The 17903-nt window shown below is 36.3% G+C and overlaps 1 protein-coding gene across 1 annotated transcript; it reads left to right on the top strand.

Annotated features, from left to right (window-relative positions):
• Positions 1–13601: 13601 nt before the first annotated feature.
• Positions 13602–17258, top strand: LOC138310143 (uncharacterized). The gene is made up of 3 exons (XM_069251269.1): positions 13602–13638; positions 14630–16394; positions 16607–17258. Exons 1-3 carry the CDS (start codon positions 13602–13604, stop codon positions 17256–17258), a joined length of 2454 nt encoding a protein of 817 aa, XP_069107370.1.
• The last annotated feature ends 645 nt before the right edge of the window (positions 17259–17903 follow it).

A 17903-nucleotide genomic window follows, 5' to 3' on the forward strand; every position in this document is an offset into this window, starting at 1 on the left:
AATCCCTATCGCTTCTGGAGGTCATAAACAACTTTAATGAGACATTGGCCAGATTTAATGAGACATTGGCCAGATGTCATAAACATAGTGGTAGTGGCATCAATCTTAAATATCACTGACGCATGCTGCCAGAGACTCAGAAGAAGGTATTATTGGTCATTTTTACATGATTACATGGTAAATGTTATCTGCAAAAGGTCTATGTTTTTTTCTCCATACATTTTGTCAATTTAAACGCATGTTGACAAAATTACTACACGCCTACCTCAATACGTATAGTTAGCTAACTAAAAAGACACATAAATAACTTCTGGTAACCTGTCCCAGAGTAATGATTTATATGAATGACCCTGGTTGTTAATAGGGCGTTAATTTAATCAAACAAACAAACAGAGCTTGCAACATAAAACCAGATTTACACTCTCCTTGAACCCTGCAGCCGAGGAAAGGTATCTGTCTTTATACACAATTCACGCTTGACTATACAATCGTATAATAAACAACAATACATACTATCTTATATGACTGCAATATTCACGATGGATGGTCAATCAATTATTTTTTTTATTCTGTCCACACTCTACTTTTAAACTGTAAGCTTACATTGCCGATGATTTGCTATATCAACCAATTCCACTTCTAATTTAAAACCTCTTCATATCGATAAAGGAGATACGATACTCTGAGGTATCATATAAAAAACCAATCACCGGGACAGCGTGACTAATGGAGTCGAAATAGTGCATTATTGATCTGATGAAAAACATGATCGGGCGAAAAGGTGACACGTTCTCTCGGGACAGTAACAAAGACAGATATAAAGAAGGTGTAGAAGACAGACACAGAAAATTAATCTGTTCCTGTCATTTGTAGTGTAGAATACTAATAAAACACACTAGACATCATGATACACAAGCTATAAAAATAATAATAAACTTTATTCACTGAGGATGAGCATGCTTTGTTAACGGCTTATCTACCACATGGGCCTCTATAGTTAGTGAAAAATGTAATAATAGGTTAGTTTAAAGTACATACATAAAAAATAGGAGAAATATAAAGAATGAAAAAGTTATAATACAGTAGCTTATTAATAAATATCACAGGATACATACCTTTCATGCATAAATGTTGATCAATTCAATGGCATTTGCCTAATACATATACATGCTATTATCGCCGAAAAAATAATAAATGACATTTTTATATGCTTACATAGCACTATCTTATTTGCTATAATTACAATTTGGCAACATGTAATAAGCACTGGAGAATATTTGATTATATACTAAATTCTTTGAGGTTTAAATATCAGATGGTTAGGACACATAGACAAAAATATACTTAAATCTCTATGTGAAAGTCGATATGATATGGAGTAATACTACAATGGCCGATAGTGGCCACCACATAATAGTATCAAAGTAACTATTTTGTGTACATGTCCATTTTTTTGAAAAATGTACATGTACAGTACAACTACTTAATATTACAAAATGTGTACTAAAACCGAGAACCATCAGCATGATTTATTTTAAATGAGGCGTGGTATACCGGCTTTTCTTTTTACAAATCTTACATTTAATAGTAGAAAATACAACTTACATATAATCGGATCCATGACAAAACCTGCACTCATTCTGCTCACAATACAAACGCGTACGTGTTCTCGCATTTGTATTTCAGTTTCTTATCAAAACACTCGCATTACATTTCCCGCGATATACTTGTTCTCTGCTTGATTTTGACCTTAAGGTCAAGCGATTAAGCTTGGAATGTTAATTTAATGTAAATGCAAAATGTGTACACGTACATTTTTTCAAAAAATGTACATGTACACATTTTGCAATATTAAGTAGTTGTACTGTACATGTACATTTAAAAAAATGTACATGTACACAAAACAATTACTTTGATACTGTTATGTGGTGGCCGCTATCGGCCGTCGTATAATACTGAAGTAAACAAACGTTGATAAAAATCATTAAGATGATAAAACTGTCAGGAGTTACATGTGATCTCTAAGCTGTCTACTAAGTGAAAGCTTAAAAGTAGTGATTTAACAGACTCCCTTAGATTATATGGTAAATCATTCCAAATCTGACTTCCTGAAAATAATAAAGGTTTTTGCGGAAAATTTGGTACGATGCTTAGGAACTGGAAAAAAAGTCTGATCTCGACTAGATCTTGTAATACGGTACCAACATGAGATTGCAGATGGAAAGCATTACGTAGGTATTCAGGAGCCAGATAATTGATGCTATATTTATACTCAACTATTGGCATTCAGTTTAACGCGTGAAACATGTCAGCAGATGGAGTGTCAAATGGCAATCTAAACTTCACTTTGCTTTCTGTTTTTGTGCTTTAAAAGATTATATATCAAGTTGGAATTAAAAACCATTCCAAACTGTTGAACAATATAAAAATTAGAGATACCACATGCATAAAAATATTTCGTTCTAGTACAAGTGGAAAGATATTTCTGAATTCTTCTGAACAAACCTAGGCTTTTACGATTTAGATAACATATGTTTCATATGCCCTTTCTAGGTTCAAAATTTGTCCACCTTTACACCAAGTAAATTTGGTTAGAATCCATGCAGAAATATATAACTAGTAGCGTTTCAAAGAAAAAGTTGACGGACGGACGGACGACGGACGCCGCGCCATGACATAAGCTTGACATTGTTATGCTTAATTTCATTTAGCGAATGAGTGATGTATTCTGGATGCTAAAAATTGTTAGTTATAAGTACTTAATAATAATAGTAATAAAATTGAATGTATATGATAGTATCCGTGTATACTTTACATAGAAGACAGGCGCAAGTTTTCTTAAATGCACAAAACAGTATCGATCAAATACAAAAAAATAATTGTTGCGCAACGTTACATGTTTGGTGTTTTTTCTGCTTTTTCTTGCATTGTAGTCACAACTTTTATTTTTGAAAAATAACTAAAAACCCATTTTCAGAACAGTCTATTTATTGAAATACAATGCCGTGTAAACTTTAAAAAGTACATAACAGTAAACTGATACGAACTTAGATTGCTGCACATTCAACACAGCCTACAAATAAATTAAAAAATGCGATACGCTCTCAACTTGTTTTTTGTTTTTTAAATACATGTACCATCCATCTTGAGGACAACCAACCCTACAGACACCGCATGTTACATTAGCAACGTAAACTATCAATTGACAGTGTGCAGTGAAATAATATAAATGTAGTACATTAATCACCACACTCATTGAGAATCTGAGAATTTTCTCGGATTTCTCCAATTGTGTAAAAGTGTTGGCATTGAATTATACGTTAAATGAAAGATATACATTTCCGAAATACGGTTGTGTATCTTTGTAAGATGTTGAATTTGCTTTTTAATCGCTTAAAGTGATGTGGGATGACGTAGGTGATGTGACCGAGTTGCCAACTCTATATTAGATTATTACCAAGATATGCTGTAAGATTATCATTTTAGCCTGTATTTCTCGAGGGCCTCTTTCTCCGATCCCCATGGAATCATTACTAATAATCACTATTCAGCGGTGTCCTTTTGCTATATGATAAAATATAAATGCTCGTGTACGTACATTAACGTAAATTACCTCATAACTTACAAGTGTTTTATTGCGTTAAAGATTAAGTTATTTCAGTTGGAACATAATTCGTTGTTTTGATTGCAATGTGTTTTTATTGCGTTGAGCATTAAGTCATTTCAGTTGGAACATATTTCGTTGTTTTGACTTACAAGTGTTTTATTGCGTTAAAGATTAAGTTATTTCAGTTGGAACATAATTCGTTGTTTTGATTGCAATGTGTTTTTATTGCGTTGAGCATTAAGTAATTTCAGTTGGAACATATTTCGTTGTTTTGATTGCAATGTATGAATGACGTGACAATAGCTAAATCATATTATTTTTTCTTTAACATTTTGTTCAGGTTGGGAAGTATAAATTAAGTAATAATGGTAATAAAGACTGTTTTCCTGGACATGTCAATTAAGTACTAATATAATTGCCTTATTAAACGTGAATTAGACGATCACATACAATGTAACACAATTTAAATGTATGATTTCCTTACTTTATTACGCTGATGAAAATTATAAATTTGTATCATACATATATATTGAAAAATTATAAAGCATTATATTTTGTATCTGCCAAAAAACTGTCTATTTTCACACAGGGAAACCCTTGAAAAACAAATTCGTGAAAAACGATTGAAAATTTGTCAAAATGCACAAAATATAGTAAAAATGAGACGTTTGCCATCACTTTAGTATCTCCACTGTTGATCCATTTGTACCCTGCAATACCGTCCGAGAAATGGAACGAACAGAGCCAACATTATTCGTCATCTCTTTGATGTTGAAACTAATGAATTAAGACACAAGAGATCATAAACACGAAGTGATACAAATAAAATCTGTACTTTATCTGTATCCTCCTACTAGGTGTATTAAAGGCTAACCTTGACGCAAAGTTAAGGTCATTCAGGGACCACCGAACAATACTAAAGAGATTTCGAAAGATAGGTGAAAGGTTTTGCTGAATAAGTATGTAGGCTGCATCAGTTTCAAAAGTTGCACAATAATGTAAGTGTTAAATGTTTAAAGAATTTTTTCACATCCTTCTTAATAAGGCTTTCTTAAGTTTTTATTACATTGGGAAAATCATCAAAATTGCAACTGTATGAACACTTTTTACAACACATCAATTTGGTATATAAAATGGTTAACTTAACAACGAAATACTTTTACCGACAAAAAAAGTATTCGTGAATGGCAAATCGAAATTTCTTGGAGTTCCATGATTACCTACACAATTACTCAAAACTCTATTAAAGTTGTAACGGTAATATACCATTAGGATTTTCTATTGTTAGACAATGTACCCTTGTTGAGATATTATTGTCGGTAAGTCGACTTTTAACCAGACGTCTAGATATAAATTACCATTTTCGTGATAAGCTTAGTCAACTTTACATGATTATAGTGGACCTCAAGTATCTCAACAAGTCGTTTTATAACTCGACTGCACCACATATATATTTCGGAAAACTTGAGGTAGCATATTACAACTGTACTATTTAGTAACACTTTATTACGTTATTTTATAGACTAAATCATCAACAACTAGTATAGTACAAATGTAAATGATTGGAAATCATTGTTATAAAATGTTTTATCTGTCCTAGTAATCATTCACCCATCATGATATTCACAAGAGATTACACCAAGGACTACACTATTTACCACTGCGACCTGAGTGTGTGTGTGCTTGATCATCTCAGATATGATCAGCACAGACGCTCGATCAGCAGTAGCGGGGTAATGGATCTGCGGCTACCAACTGACCATGCAGTTATGAAGAACTAATGTAATGGATCTGCGGCTACCAACTGACCATGCAGTTATGAAGAACTAATGTTTGTCCTTGTTAAAACCAATTTTAGTTCAAATCATACGTAATTATGCCGAAATTTACTTATCCCCCTGTCTCATCCCCATCAGCTCCTTGGGGTCAGTCATTGTAATCTACTGCAGATCGTAATAAGTATTTCAAATGAGTTTGCATGTCCCTTTGCAAATATAGCCGTCTATCCATCTACTGAAACACAACCGCCCTATCACTGTAGTGGATGTTATGTTGATGTGTGTTTTTTTCCAGTGAAACAAAGATGACCATCGTGGTCATTAAAGGGAACAAAACATTGCACGATTTCAATGGAGAATTGTGTACAGGAGTATCTGTGTCACGGTTTATCTTGATTTTGAAGGGCTCGGGTTACAATCAGTGATTTTATCTCATCAAAGGATGTTAAGCCAAAACGTTTGATGGAGAGTACATGTGATTGGGCTTATATATGGCGATTAAATGACGTTTTTTGGAAACTGTGGTATATTTCCCCCTTTATGCTTAATTCTAAAAAGAGTAGAAACTTCCAATTGTTGGGAACATTTTCCTACATATAATTTGTTGACTTATATAACATCTAATGCAAACAGTAGTCTTGTTTTACATATATTTGAGATAGTGTGTGGACATACGAGTGCTTACGTTTATTAAACACCTGGTTGTAATTTCATTTCTTATTCTTTCCCATGCATTTCCATACTAATTTGAAATTAAGTATTCACTGTCTTTGTTGTATTTGGTTTGGATTTTCATAACTTGGTTTTAGTTTTTTATGTCAAAAGTACTATTTGAGTTATATTGAACAGTGTCCAATTGTTCAAATGAGATTTCAATCTCTGATTCTGCTATATTAGTGTCAAGTACTTCGTTGTTTCGTTTTGTTTAGATTTGTAACGGCTGTAGACAATAGGTCATACAATTATTGTGTTTGGATTAGTTTAATATATATTTACATCCTATTAACACACAGGGTCATGTAAGGACGGCCTCCCTTGTATGTGGTGTGTAGCGTGTATGAAGTGCGAGGTACTTGGTTTGAGAGATTATATTCGTGTTGTGTCTTTTTGCATAGCGGAACTGTTACCCTTTTTATAATACTATATCGCTGAAGCATGCTTCCGAAAAACCAAACAATACACCCGGTCACACTATACTGAAAACGGGGGAACCAGTCGTCCCACTCCATTATGCTTAGTGCTAAGAAGGATCTACCACGTTTATCGACTTTGTTTTGTCTACGTCAGCGAACAGAACCCAGAGTCTACCTCACAGATTATAAAACATTACAAAAGCCATGACAAAAGCACAATAGACAGGTTTAATATACAGTGTTAAAGTCTATAAAGATCCTTACACTGTTGTATAGACGGTAAACGGTTACTTTAGGAACTGGGAGAAACACAACTGTTTTCTTAAAAGTGAGTCAAAGAACAAATCTTAGATACATTTTGGCTCTACATAACCATGAACACATAAAACTATACCTACAAGGTGAACTCATCCCTATACAGTCCAAATGTATTATAGTGTTACTATGGTAATTGTATACAACGTAAACATACAAAAGATCAGTTTATAACGAGTGTTGAGGGAAATAAATTGAATTGTTGCTATTGTTTATACCACACCGTGGAATTACAACACTGTATCTATGAAGACAATTGCACTTTTCTTAATGTACCAAGTGGGCGATGTCGGTAATAAATTCAACTTGGACATGAACATACACAGACAATTACACGGACAATCGCAAGGATTGTCTACTTAAATGTTCTGCTATAGGGCAAGAGACACACTTTTTCTGGTTGAAAATTAAATAAAAGAAGACATATTGTAGATAACAGTACACCAAGAAAACTTACACGGACAGCCAAAGGAGATCTCAAAATTTACATAAACACTAAAGTCATTAACAAAACACTGAGGCAATTGATGTAGGGAGCATATGTCTGTCGGTCGTAATCGAAAAGCACCAAAACAAAACCATCATCTTCCAGTTTTTTGCTACAATTCAGACGATAGAAAATGAATATACACAGTATTTATATCTATTAATGAAATTCATATTATTATTTCATATTTTTTTTCCATTAAATCCGTAATATCTGTCAATAGATATGCCTATATCAAACAAAGGAACTGTTAGTAGGACTAAAACTTTAATTTTATGTTATATTTTATTGAAATACAGATTCTCATTCATGTAAATAGAGTGAGAATAAGGATGTGTCTTTCGCGAGAAACATAAACTGCTCAGAACCAGGTCGTATTTTGACGTGATAAATTAATTCCTCAGAATTTGTATTTTGACATCCCGAAAGATAAAATTTGTCAGAATTACAGATCTGTTTGTGTGGCCGAGTCTCGTATTGATAGCCAGGCTAATGTTTGATCTGAGGATGACCTCTGTGAATTACACGCGCCAAACCGAGATACAATTAATGAAGATTTGTACCAATCACTGCTGTGACATACAGATCAACATCAGCGTCGTCCATCAGAAGTTTGTCACCATAGAGTACATCTATTCCATTATACGTATGGGCAATAACTTAATACAAACATGCTCCCGATATCTACAAGGTTAACCGCACTTCTGAGGACTTCATGTTTAAACGTATTTACAGCACAAGTCGATAAAAAGATTCCTAAGTTTCCCATAACCATCGGCTCAGAGAACATACAATGAAGAAAATAGCGACTGTGTATCGATGCTTTATGAATCAGTATGCTTTCTTCTCCACAAAAGGTAAATATTTATGATAAACATTTCAGAATCAGAAATATCAGTACAAATCAGTAAGCAAAACTAATGCTCTCAAACACACTCTTAATTCAAAATCCAAAAGATGATTGAAAACCGCGATGTTCATATGATATTTGATATTACTTTCCCTTTTCAATTAATATTATGTATTCTAAATAGAAGATCTTTAGTAACATGAAATTTATTAAACGAGTTACAGGCGAGTGGCATATCGAATTATTTTAACGAGTTTAATAAATTTCATATTATTGTAAGATTCTACTTATCACATTATAAATGTTAAAGGGACAATTCAGTCTAAGAGAACATTAAAATTTGTACATATATCAGAAAAAACTAATGGAAATTAGATCAGTCGGTTTTACTGTGATAGGCCTGAAAAGCCCACGGTGGCGACATGTGTGTGAAATGTTCAAACTTGCTCGCTGTCCGCCATTACACATTGTGGTCGAACTTCTTGTATGCCGAACCCTGTCCCTTGGGTGTAGAGTAATGCAACTTTTGTCTAGAACTGTTCAAATCGCTCTGACAGTAGTGTGTTTACCTTATTAGGTGAATTGTCTTGCCTAAAAATCATTTTATCACTATCTCGGTGGTTATGTAGTTTATTTGTTTAACGTGCGTGACTTTGGCTCGGGTATGGGTACAGAGTCCCTATTGTACCTGCTTAATCGTATTGATCAACGATTTGATATTTCAACGATATTAATTAAAATACTAAACAGTGACGTGGAATTTGTCAATATTTTATGTTATATGTTTCATAAGAAATGAAGAACAATACATTATGGCATATTTTGCTTCTTGGTTATGTAAAAGAATTAGCCTGAGTGAATTGTCCCTTTAATGTTAATGAAAATATAGACAAAACTTTCGTTTCTATATAAGAGTGGCGAAATCAGGCTAGGATTTGATATTATTTATTACCTATGACGTCACAATAGTGATATTACACGTGTTTCTTACGATATTTGTGACATGGCTGAATGGGTCAGTTCTGTGATAAATGAATATTTTAAATCCTCGAAATATTTCAACAGATAAATGACATACATTCCAAAAGAAAAATTAAATTCCTTCAAATCAGACTTTCTCGCTTAAAGTTAATCGTAAACTGCTTGTACTGCGAAAATGACCGGCCGTACTGTGCAACTTTAATATAACATTACATTAATTGTTTCTTATGTTTCCACTGACGCTGCCGTGCTGCCGGACCTGATCGTATACAATTTATACTTTTTTAAACAAAAGAAACCAATGTTGTATTAATTATAAATCTGAATGAGTGACGTCCATGGCTTAAGGTAAATGCTTCCTCAACGATACCTACATATATTTTAATTACATGTAATGTACTTTTCTTTTTTCCATGTTATAGACCACTTAAATAAAGTGCAAAGATCTTACTGACCCGAGACCCGCCTATCAGTTTCGACACATGGATCTATCAGCCGCTGATTCAGTGTGCACACAATATCTGTCTGTATGTTTTAGTAAATTCACTATGGTTAGATCGGCAACAAAGTACAAAAAACATACAACAAACAATGGATTTTAAGAAGTTTTAATAAATACTCAAAGTAAGACACATGTGTAAACACACTAATGTGACGTCAAAGATAGTCTTAACGCCATAATATATATATATATGACGTCACACACAACACGGCCACATTAAATTGACAGCGGACAAACCAGTCGTCCCATCCCAACATAATTTTAGTCTTTCAATGCTGCAAATCTAACGCCATGGCATCGTCAAGGTTAAAATGTTAAATAAACAGATGTTAAACACCATCACGCTTTGTCATTCCAACACCCCTTGTTGTAATTGACGCTTTGCGTCATTAATCATTATATGTTTAATTACACATCATATTCTAAGCAGTGGTATTAATCATTGATTTAATATTTACATCACGAGCAGTTCCGCTTTGACCGTACCACCCATAATGAGAAGTTATAGGTTTATCGTTCTCTGAAGACATAGCCTATCCTATCACAGCTGAGCCATGCGTTTATTTAATTGGTATTGCCGAACACTTGCCTTTGGAGTCGTGCAATAGACCGAGTTAATACTAATTATAACTAGATTATATATTCATGATATATCGATACGGTCTCGAACATGTGTGTTTAGCAAACAGAGATGTATGTAGAACAACTCGATACAATCAGTAAGTATTGGTGTGGGCCTAGCCAACGTACAGCAGACGTTCACGGAAATGTCTATTTCATAACTAAAATCCATTCATTTGTTTGTTTGATTTATTAACGTCCTATTAAAAGCCAGGCTGCAATTGAACTTGCGTCAATAGAACTGATAAAGTATAAAAATGGTAGTTTTACCATAGAGGACTATTACGTTTCCAAAAAACGAAGTTAATTGAAGTTAAATATGCCGTATTTAGATAAGCTTTTAATATGTCATTATCACCAAATGTTACTAAAATTTTGAAAATTACATTATTCAATGCATTGGTTTTAATTTTACAAATATAAATAAGAGCAGAAAATGCTCCGTGAAGCGAAATGAGTATCTACGGACAGACCATGAAGCCAAATGGTGGTCTACAATTTCATTTCACATTTTTACCGTGTTATTAGTAATTGTAAAGTGATCTCTACAGGAGAGTTTCCATCTAAACATAGGCATACAATACAACAATATTATTTACAGTACATACATTCAATTTCGGTGTTGTAACCAACGTTTATAAGGCATCTGAAGCCATTTGAATGATTTTCACGGCTTTGTTAATCAAACCTTATGAATTTCAAATGATTAGTGAAGAAAAATTAACATGTCAAAATATTTTCTCAGTTACGGCACATATAACTTGAATACCTACGCCACAACATCTACACCGATTGCCTAAGATGAAATTCTATCACTAGACAAATGCATGTTTCATATTGCCTCCCTTGGCACCGCCTCATTTATGGCCTTGAGTTGAGCGTTCGCCCCTGTGAGGAAGGCTATGCGTTCTGTGCCCTGGGAGTGGGACGACTGGTTCGCCGGATGTCAGTATAATGTGACCGGGTGGGGTGTGTTGTTTGGTGTCTTCGGCGGCATGCTTCTGTGACAAAGCAGTTTATAAAGGGCAACAGTTCCACTATACAAGAAGACACAACATGAGTATACCACAGTCTCCCAAAAAACGCATCTCGTACTTTACACACGCTACACACTGCATACATGGGAGGCCGTCCTTACATGACACTGGCTGTCAATAAGACGTTAAAATAATTAAACGAACAAACAATTAACAAGCAAACATATATCAGTATAAAAAGGGCAACAGTTCCACTATACATGAAGACACAACATAAACATACCACAATCTCCCAAACCACGCACCTCGCACTTAACACACGCTTCACACTGGCTGTTAACAAGACGTTAGAATTATAAAACCAGTACTGAAATTCCTTGTGAACATCACTACGCTGTCTTTCCATATGACGTAGCGATAGTAGGCTTGTGAAGCAATAATTCACCATATTCTCCTTAAAGCCATCAATATACATGTAGATAGAGCCCATGGAAATTTAGTAATTGCATTAGTGCAATAAGGTCAAATAGCACCAGACCGTATACACAGAATCATACATAGTACATCAGTATATTGACTTTCAATAATATGTAGAGGTCGAACACGCATGATAAATTAGTATCATTATTGGTTACATTAAAACATAGAGGTAAGTGGAAATCTCTTTAAGGAACTGACGTGAAAGTATGGACAAGTAAATTATAGGTATGTGGTTTGTTTATATAAAACACTGTACGCAGACAGCGTGCTGATTCATCAAGTTTTTGTGTTCTGTCATACATGCAATACAACTATGTCGTATGTGGATGTTTGTACTTAGATAGCGGGCTTCAAAGAACATATAGGTATCCTGCAGAAGCTTGAAAATAGCGGACGGAATATATGAGATTTTTTTTTTATAAAAAACTAGATACGAGAAAAATACTATAATTTTGTGGATATGGAGAATAAAGATATTCTATCCGAGGGATTGAAATAAAATGCAAAATGCGACATGTAGTTTTGCTACATTCTGTAAGCCTTGTGGAATATTCTTCATATCCACATATATATTGTATGTCATTACTGTATATATTGATATTTTTCTTGAGCTGTTCAGTTCAACATAGAAAAAATGCCAAAATAAAGAAAAGCCTTATAGTATTAACCAGCAAGTATGCCTATTTCATTCTTCACAATATGCTCCATTGTGTTTAATATGTCCGATAATAATCTAGAAGTCATGGAATATTCATGATAATGTGAATATGCATGAACATCGAGAAGACATCGTATTCCTAGAGGACGGTTGAATCTATTTCTGTCATGATGGGACCTCATTCATTTGTCAAAATAGCTTCTTTCTGTGAACACTAAATTGCGTGTCTTCACATAAAAACGCATCGTCAGGAGTTATAAAGTGCTAATGAATACCATAAAACCATCGGTGAACCACGTGAAATCTTTGCTATTTCGGTTATCATGTATAACTTGCTCTTTTCCAATCTGCTGTGATAAAAATAAAACTGCAGCGACTATATTTTCCGTTTTTACATGTTTACTCAACTTCAAAGCTTCTTTATATAATTCAAATTTGATAATTAATTTTGTCTCGGCGGACATGCATCTATGTGTAATGTATATGCTTATCTGAAATCTGACGAATTAAAAATATATGTTTGAAAAATGGGCGTGTCGTTATAAGTTCTTTAGGGATAATAGTTTTAGTCCTGTAAAACATATATTGATCTTAGTTTGGTTGGAGCCTGATTTCTTTACCAACATACCAGTGTAATAATAAAATCAGCTTTCTTTGTACGATATTAATTTTCGAGAATTTCACGATCAAAATGAATTCCGAAATATTTACGTCTGTGCATTACTAGTTACCTTAAGTATAGTTGTTTGAACTAAATGTTTAAAATCCACGAAGATTCTTTGCCAAAACAATTCATTTGAACGTAAATCGTCAAGTTTGGTAAGAGGTAAAAGTCTAGTACTCTGGATTTTTTTTCCGTCAAAACAATTTATGAAAGGAACAATAGGATATATATCTCGGGGTAATTTCTATACAAATGTATACATATATGTTTTGTAAAAGACAAACGTTAGACGGTAAATTGTAGAGTAATGGTCACTTGGCTGGTCCGAAGTGATAAAACATAAGATATAAACAACAGTAAAGCACATATAAATAGCAAATAGTTGTGGGGACAGCGTTATTGGCAAATATTATTGCTTCGGGTCCAAATGTCATGTCAGAATAAATTGTTGTGATTTTTCTATACACCACTATGGACATAGTGAAGATGGTGTTGTGCTCCCTATATTGTGTCCGCTGGGGAGTTATCGCCCTTCACCGGATGTGAAGATGAAAGAGAATGCGCTGAATTCAGAAGGAGGACAGCGTTAGTTGGGGAGTGACAGGAACGCGCGTCGGAGACGACTCAAGAAGGAGCGGTGTTACCATGAACTGTATGTATACGACAATACGTGTCTTGGAAATGAACTGAAGGAGGTTGCCTAGTTAACGTCATGAACGCGTGTATCAACTGTGATGTCGGTGTTATACGTGTGGAACTGTGGTGACGGCTGTGTGTACACCGTGTGGAAATTGGGTCACAGCGCGGGCGGCAATAGACTGTTGGTATAATTATAGTGTTATTGTCTTTGGACGTCGTCTGTTTCGTCCGCCCCATTCTAGGTATTTATCTAGATCATTTTTCTCCTGACAACTTGGGGGCTCGTCCGGGATATTTTTCATGGGTAAATTGTTGGACTATGAAAGTGACTACAGGTGTTGTACATTTATATACCTATGCATTAGAATATGTAGTGTGATATATTTGTGTAGGTGTAGATAGTCGGCGTATCATGTCACCTCTCTACCGGAAGTTAGACATGAACCCTCATTAGTAGCTGTAGACTAGCTGATAGCATTAGAGAACCATTACAGAGTGTCAAAATAGGTCGGATTGTATAATATTTATTGTGCTATTATTCTGAGAGTCAGGATAGGTTGGGCATATTATTATCAATTGTTATTTTGCACTAGAGTGTAGGTTGGTTGCTGTTGTAAGCTATCATACTGGACAGGGTACATGGTATACATGTCTATTTATAGAAATACTGTGGATTTACTGTTATTCTAGACAGGGTAGAATAGGTCGGGTAATATACACAGATATTTTAGACATATTAGGATTAGCGCACAAAAGTGTTTGTGTTTATTAGAGTTCAAAATTCCAGAATTTGTGACATTTGGATATTTTTGAGTAGAATCATCATAACGGTGATTATTTGTGGTTTATTGTCCATACTTACATGGTGTAAGTGACTGGAAATATACCATGGATTACGAAAAGTGGTTAAGTATTGGGGAGAGGCTTGGTTATTAAGAAGCTGAATTACAGCAGTTTGTGGCAGGCAAGGAAAGGGAGTACTTAGAACGGGAGGAAAGAGCAAGGAGACGTGAAAATGAGAAGGAACAAAAGGAGGAGGAGTTACCCAAGCGTGAGCTTGAGGAAGCCGAGAGAGATAGACAGTTTCAGCTCGAAAAGCTTAGAATGGAGAATGATGTAGAGACGGCTAAACTTAAGGCAGAACAGGAAAGGAACGAGAGGTCAAGGTCACATACAGAGGAGTCCAGGTCAATGTCATTGCGACCCAAGCTACCAAAGTTTGACGAACAAAAGGATGACATGGATGCTTTTCTTGAACGTTTTATGAATTTTGCTATGGCACAGAATTGGAGTAATGACATCTGGGCTGTGAGCCTTAGCCCTCTGCTTACCGGAAAGGGACTTCAAGTCTATTCAAGCATGCCATCGACACAGATCAACGATTATGACGAGTTGAAGAAGGCACTCCTCAGAAGGTATGAGCTAACAGAGGAAGGATTCCGTGTGAAGTTTAATGAAGGAAAACCTGAGAAAGGTGAAACTGCGTTTCAGTTTGTGGCGAGATTAACTCGATATCTGACGAGATGGACTCAAATGTCAGAGATTGCGAAATCGTTTGAGGGATTAACAGACCTGCTAATAAGAGAGCAGTTTATCCAAGCGTGTTCGTCAGACATGGCACTTTTTCTCAGGGAGAGAGCACCTAAGGATGCTCAGGAGTTAACACGACTCGCTGAACAATATATGGAGGCCCATGGAGGAAATCTTGCGAAGTCTAGCAAGGCCACATACAACTCGAGTAAGCCGAACCAACAAGTACGTAATAATAACTCCCAGCAACAGAAAGCGAATGACAAGACAACAGAAGTGAAAGGTCAGAGGACACGACTCTGTTTCATTTGTGGAGCTGAAGGTCATATCGCGAGAGATCATGCAGATGGAGGCAAGATAGGATCAAGGCCTAACAAAAGTGGTCAGAGTAAGGACACTAACAAGGCAGCACTTTGTAAATCTACACAGAAGGAGAGGGCAGTAACAGATGATTGTATTAGGAGTGAGATTCACAGTAAGAAAGATTCAAGCACAGCGATAATGGAACGTATACGACTGGAAGACAGTGGAATGCCTGTTCAGCTTGGATACGTGGGGGATCACCCGGTGCAGGTTTTAAGGGACACAGGTTGTAGCAGCGCTGCTGTTAGGGAAGCACTCGTGAAGCCTGACCAGATGACTGATGGCGAACTCTCATGTATACTGATTGATGGAACAGAGCGGAAGTTCAGACTGGCTAAGATTGATGTGGATACCCCTTTCTATGTAGGAGAGTTGGAAGTAATGTGTATGAGGGATCCAATCTACGATCTCGTGATCGGTAATGTGGACGAGGCAAAGTTAACAGCGGATGTTGATTGGAGGCCGCGTTCAGAGGAATGCAAGTCAGCTGCTGTAGTGACCAGGGCTGAAGCAAAGAAGGAGAAACAAGCTATAAGGCCGTTGAACGTCCAAGTGAAGGAGATTGTCGGACTTGAAGGACTAGAGAAAGCCCAAAAGGCAGACAAGTCACTGGACAGGTGGCGAGAGATAGCGAAAACCAAGGGAGACAACCCTGGTAATAAGTACCGAATGGAGATAAAGAACAACATATTGTATCGTGTCTACAAACAGAAGAGAGGAGAACTGATTGAGGAGATACGACAGATTGCTGTTCCACAGACATATAGAGAGCAAGTCATGTCACTCGCACATGAGTTTCTACTGGCCGGGTATGACCAGCAATGTACCACGCTTCTGTCGATCTTGCGATGTATGCCAAAAGACGACTCCGAAGGGGTGGGTGACCAAGGTACCGTTAGGAGAAATGCCATTAATTGAGGAAACATTCAAACGGGTAGCGGTTGGATTTGATTGGTCCGATTTATCCGGCATCGGAGACTAAAAACCGTTACATACTGACAGTAGTAGATTATGCCACTAGGTACCCTGAGGCTACGACATTACCAAAGATTGAGACAGAGAGGATAGCAGAAGCGCTCCTGGAAATATTTTGCAGAGTTGGTTTCCCGAAGGAGATACTTAGTGACAGAGGGACACAGTTCACCTCAGGACTCATGGAGGAGGTGTGTAGACTGGTGTCAGTCAAACAATTATTCACAACGCCTTACAATCCCAAATGTAATGGCTGGTGTGAGAGGATGAACGGAGTTCTGAAGAGCATGTTAAAGAAGATGTGTCAAGAACAACCAAAGGATTGGGACCGATATATCCCTGCAGTATTATTCGCTTACCGGGAAGTCCCACAAGCGAGTACCGGATTCTCACCGTTTGAACTTTTGTATGGGAGAACAGTTCGCGGGCCCATGCAGGCGTTAAAAGAAATCTGGACAGATGAGGCTAACGAGAAGTCTGAAACGAGGAATACTTACCAGTATGTTCTCAACCTTAGAGACAGGTTAGAAGAAACCTGCAAGATAGCTTGTGAGAGCTTACGCCAATCACAAGGATCGTACAAACACCACTACGACAAGAAAGCTAGGAATCGGCAACTTGAAGTCGGACAGAAAGTACTGGTGTTACTACCTACTGTCAACAACACACTTTTGCTTCAGTGGAAGGGGCCATTCAACTAGTGGAAGTTGTGAACCAAATGAACTATAAAGTTGAGGTTGATGGAAAAGTGAAAGTGTATCACGTGAACTTGCTAAAGCATTATGTTGAAAGAAAGGACAACAAAGAACAAGATGAGACAAATAGTGAAGCAGGGTCAGCAGGAGATATAGCAGCAGGGATAGCTGTTATTGAGGCGGAGGATGCAGTTGATTGCGGAGCAGTGGACGACGAAAATCTGTTAGAGCTGGGAAACTTCTCCGGGAAAGAGAATTTCAAAGATGTTCAGATAAGTGAGGACTTAACGGAGGAGCAGCAATCACAAGCGATTGCACTTCTAGAGGAATTTCAGTATATTTTCACCGATATACCTGGAACGACACATTTACAGGAACACCGGATCGAGACAACCTGTGATGATCCGATAAGAGTCAAACCGTATCCCATTCCTTATGCTAAGCGGAAAGAAGTTCAAGAAGAAGTAAGGAAAATGGTGGAAATGGGTATAGTCGAACCATCGACGTCGGCTTACAATGCACCGATTGTCATTGTTAAGAAAAAGGACCAAACCAACAGGGTTTGTATTGACTTTCGTAAGTTGAACGCCATTACGCGATTTGATCCTGAGCCAATGGGAGACATTGAGGATATAATGACAAGACTCAACA

Source organism: Argopecten irradians, chromosome 16, assembly GCF_041381155.1.
Source record: "Argopecten irradians isolate NY chromosome 16, Ai_NY, whole genome shotgun sequence".
In the NCBI taxonomy this organism is placed as follows: domain Eukaryota; kingdom Metazoa; phylum Mollusca; class Bivalvia; order Pectinida; family Pectinidae; genus Argopecten; species Argopecten irradians.

What these genes read in the sequence shown, in the direction of transcription:
- LOC138310143 (XM_069251269.1), top strand. Translation starts at nt 13,602, where the DNA reads ATGAAAGAGAATGCGCTGAATTCAGAAGGAGGACAGC. An exon ending in GAATTCAGAAGGAGGACAGC is followed by an intron (nt 13,639 to 14,629) that starts GTTAGTTGGGGA and finishes TTGGTTATTAAG; the next exon opens with AAGCTGAATTACAGCAGTTT. An exon ending in CATGAGTTTCTACTGGCCGG is followed by an intron (nt 16,395 to 16,606) that starts GTATGACCAGCA and finishes TTATGCCACTAG; the next exon opens with GTACCCTGAGGCTACGACAT.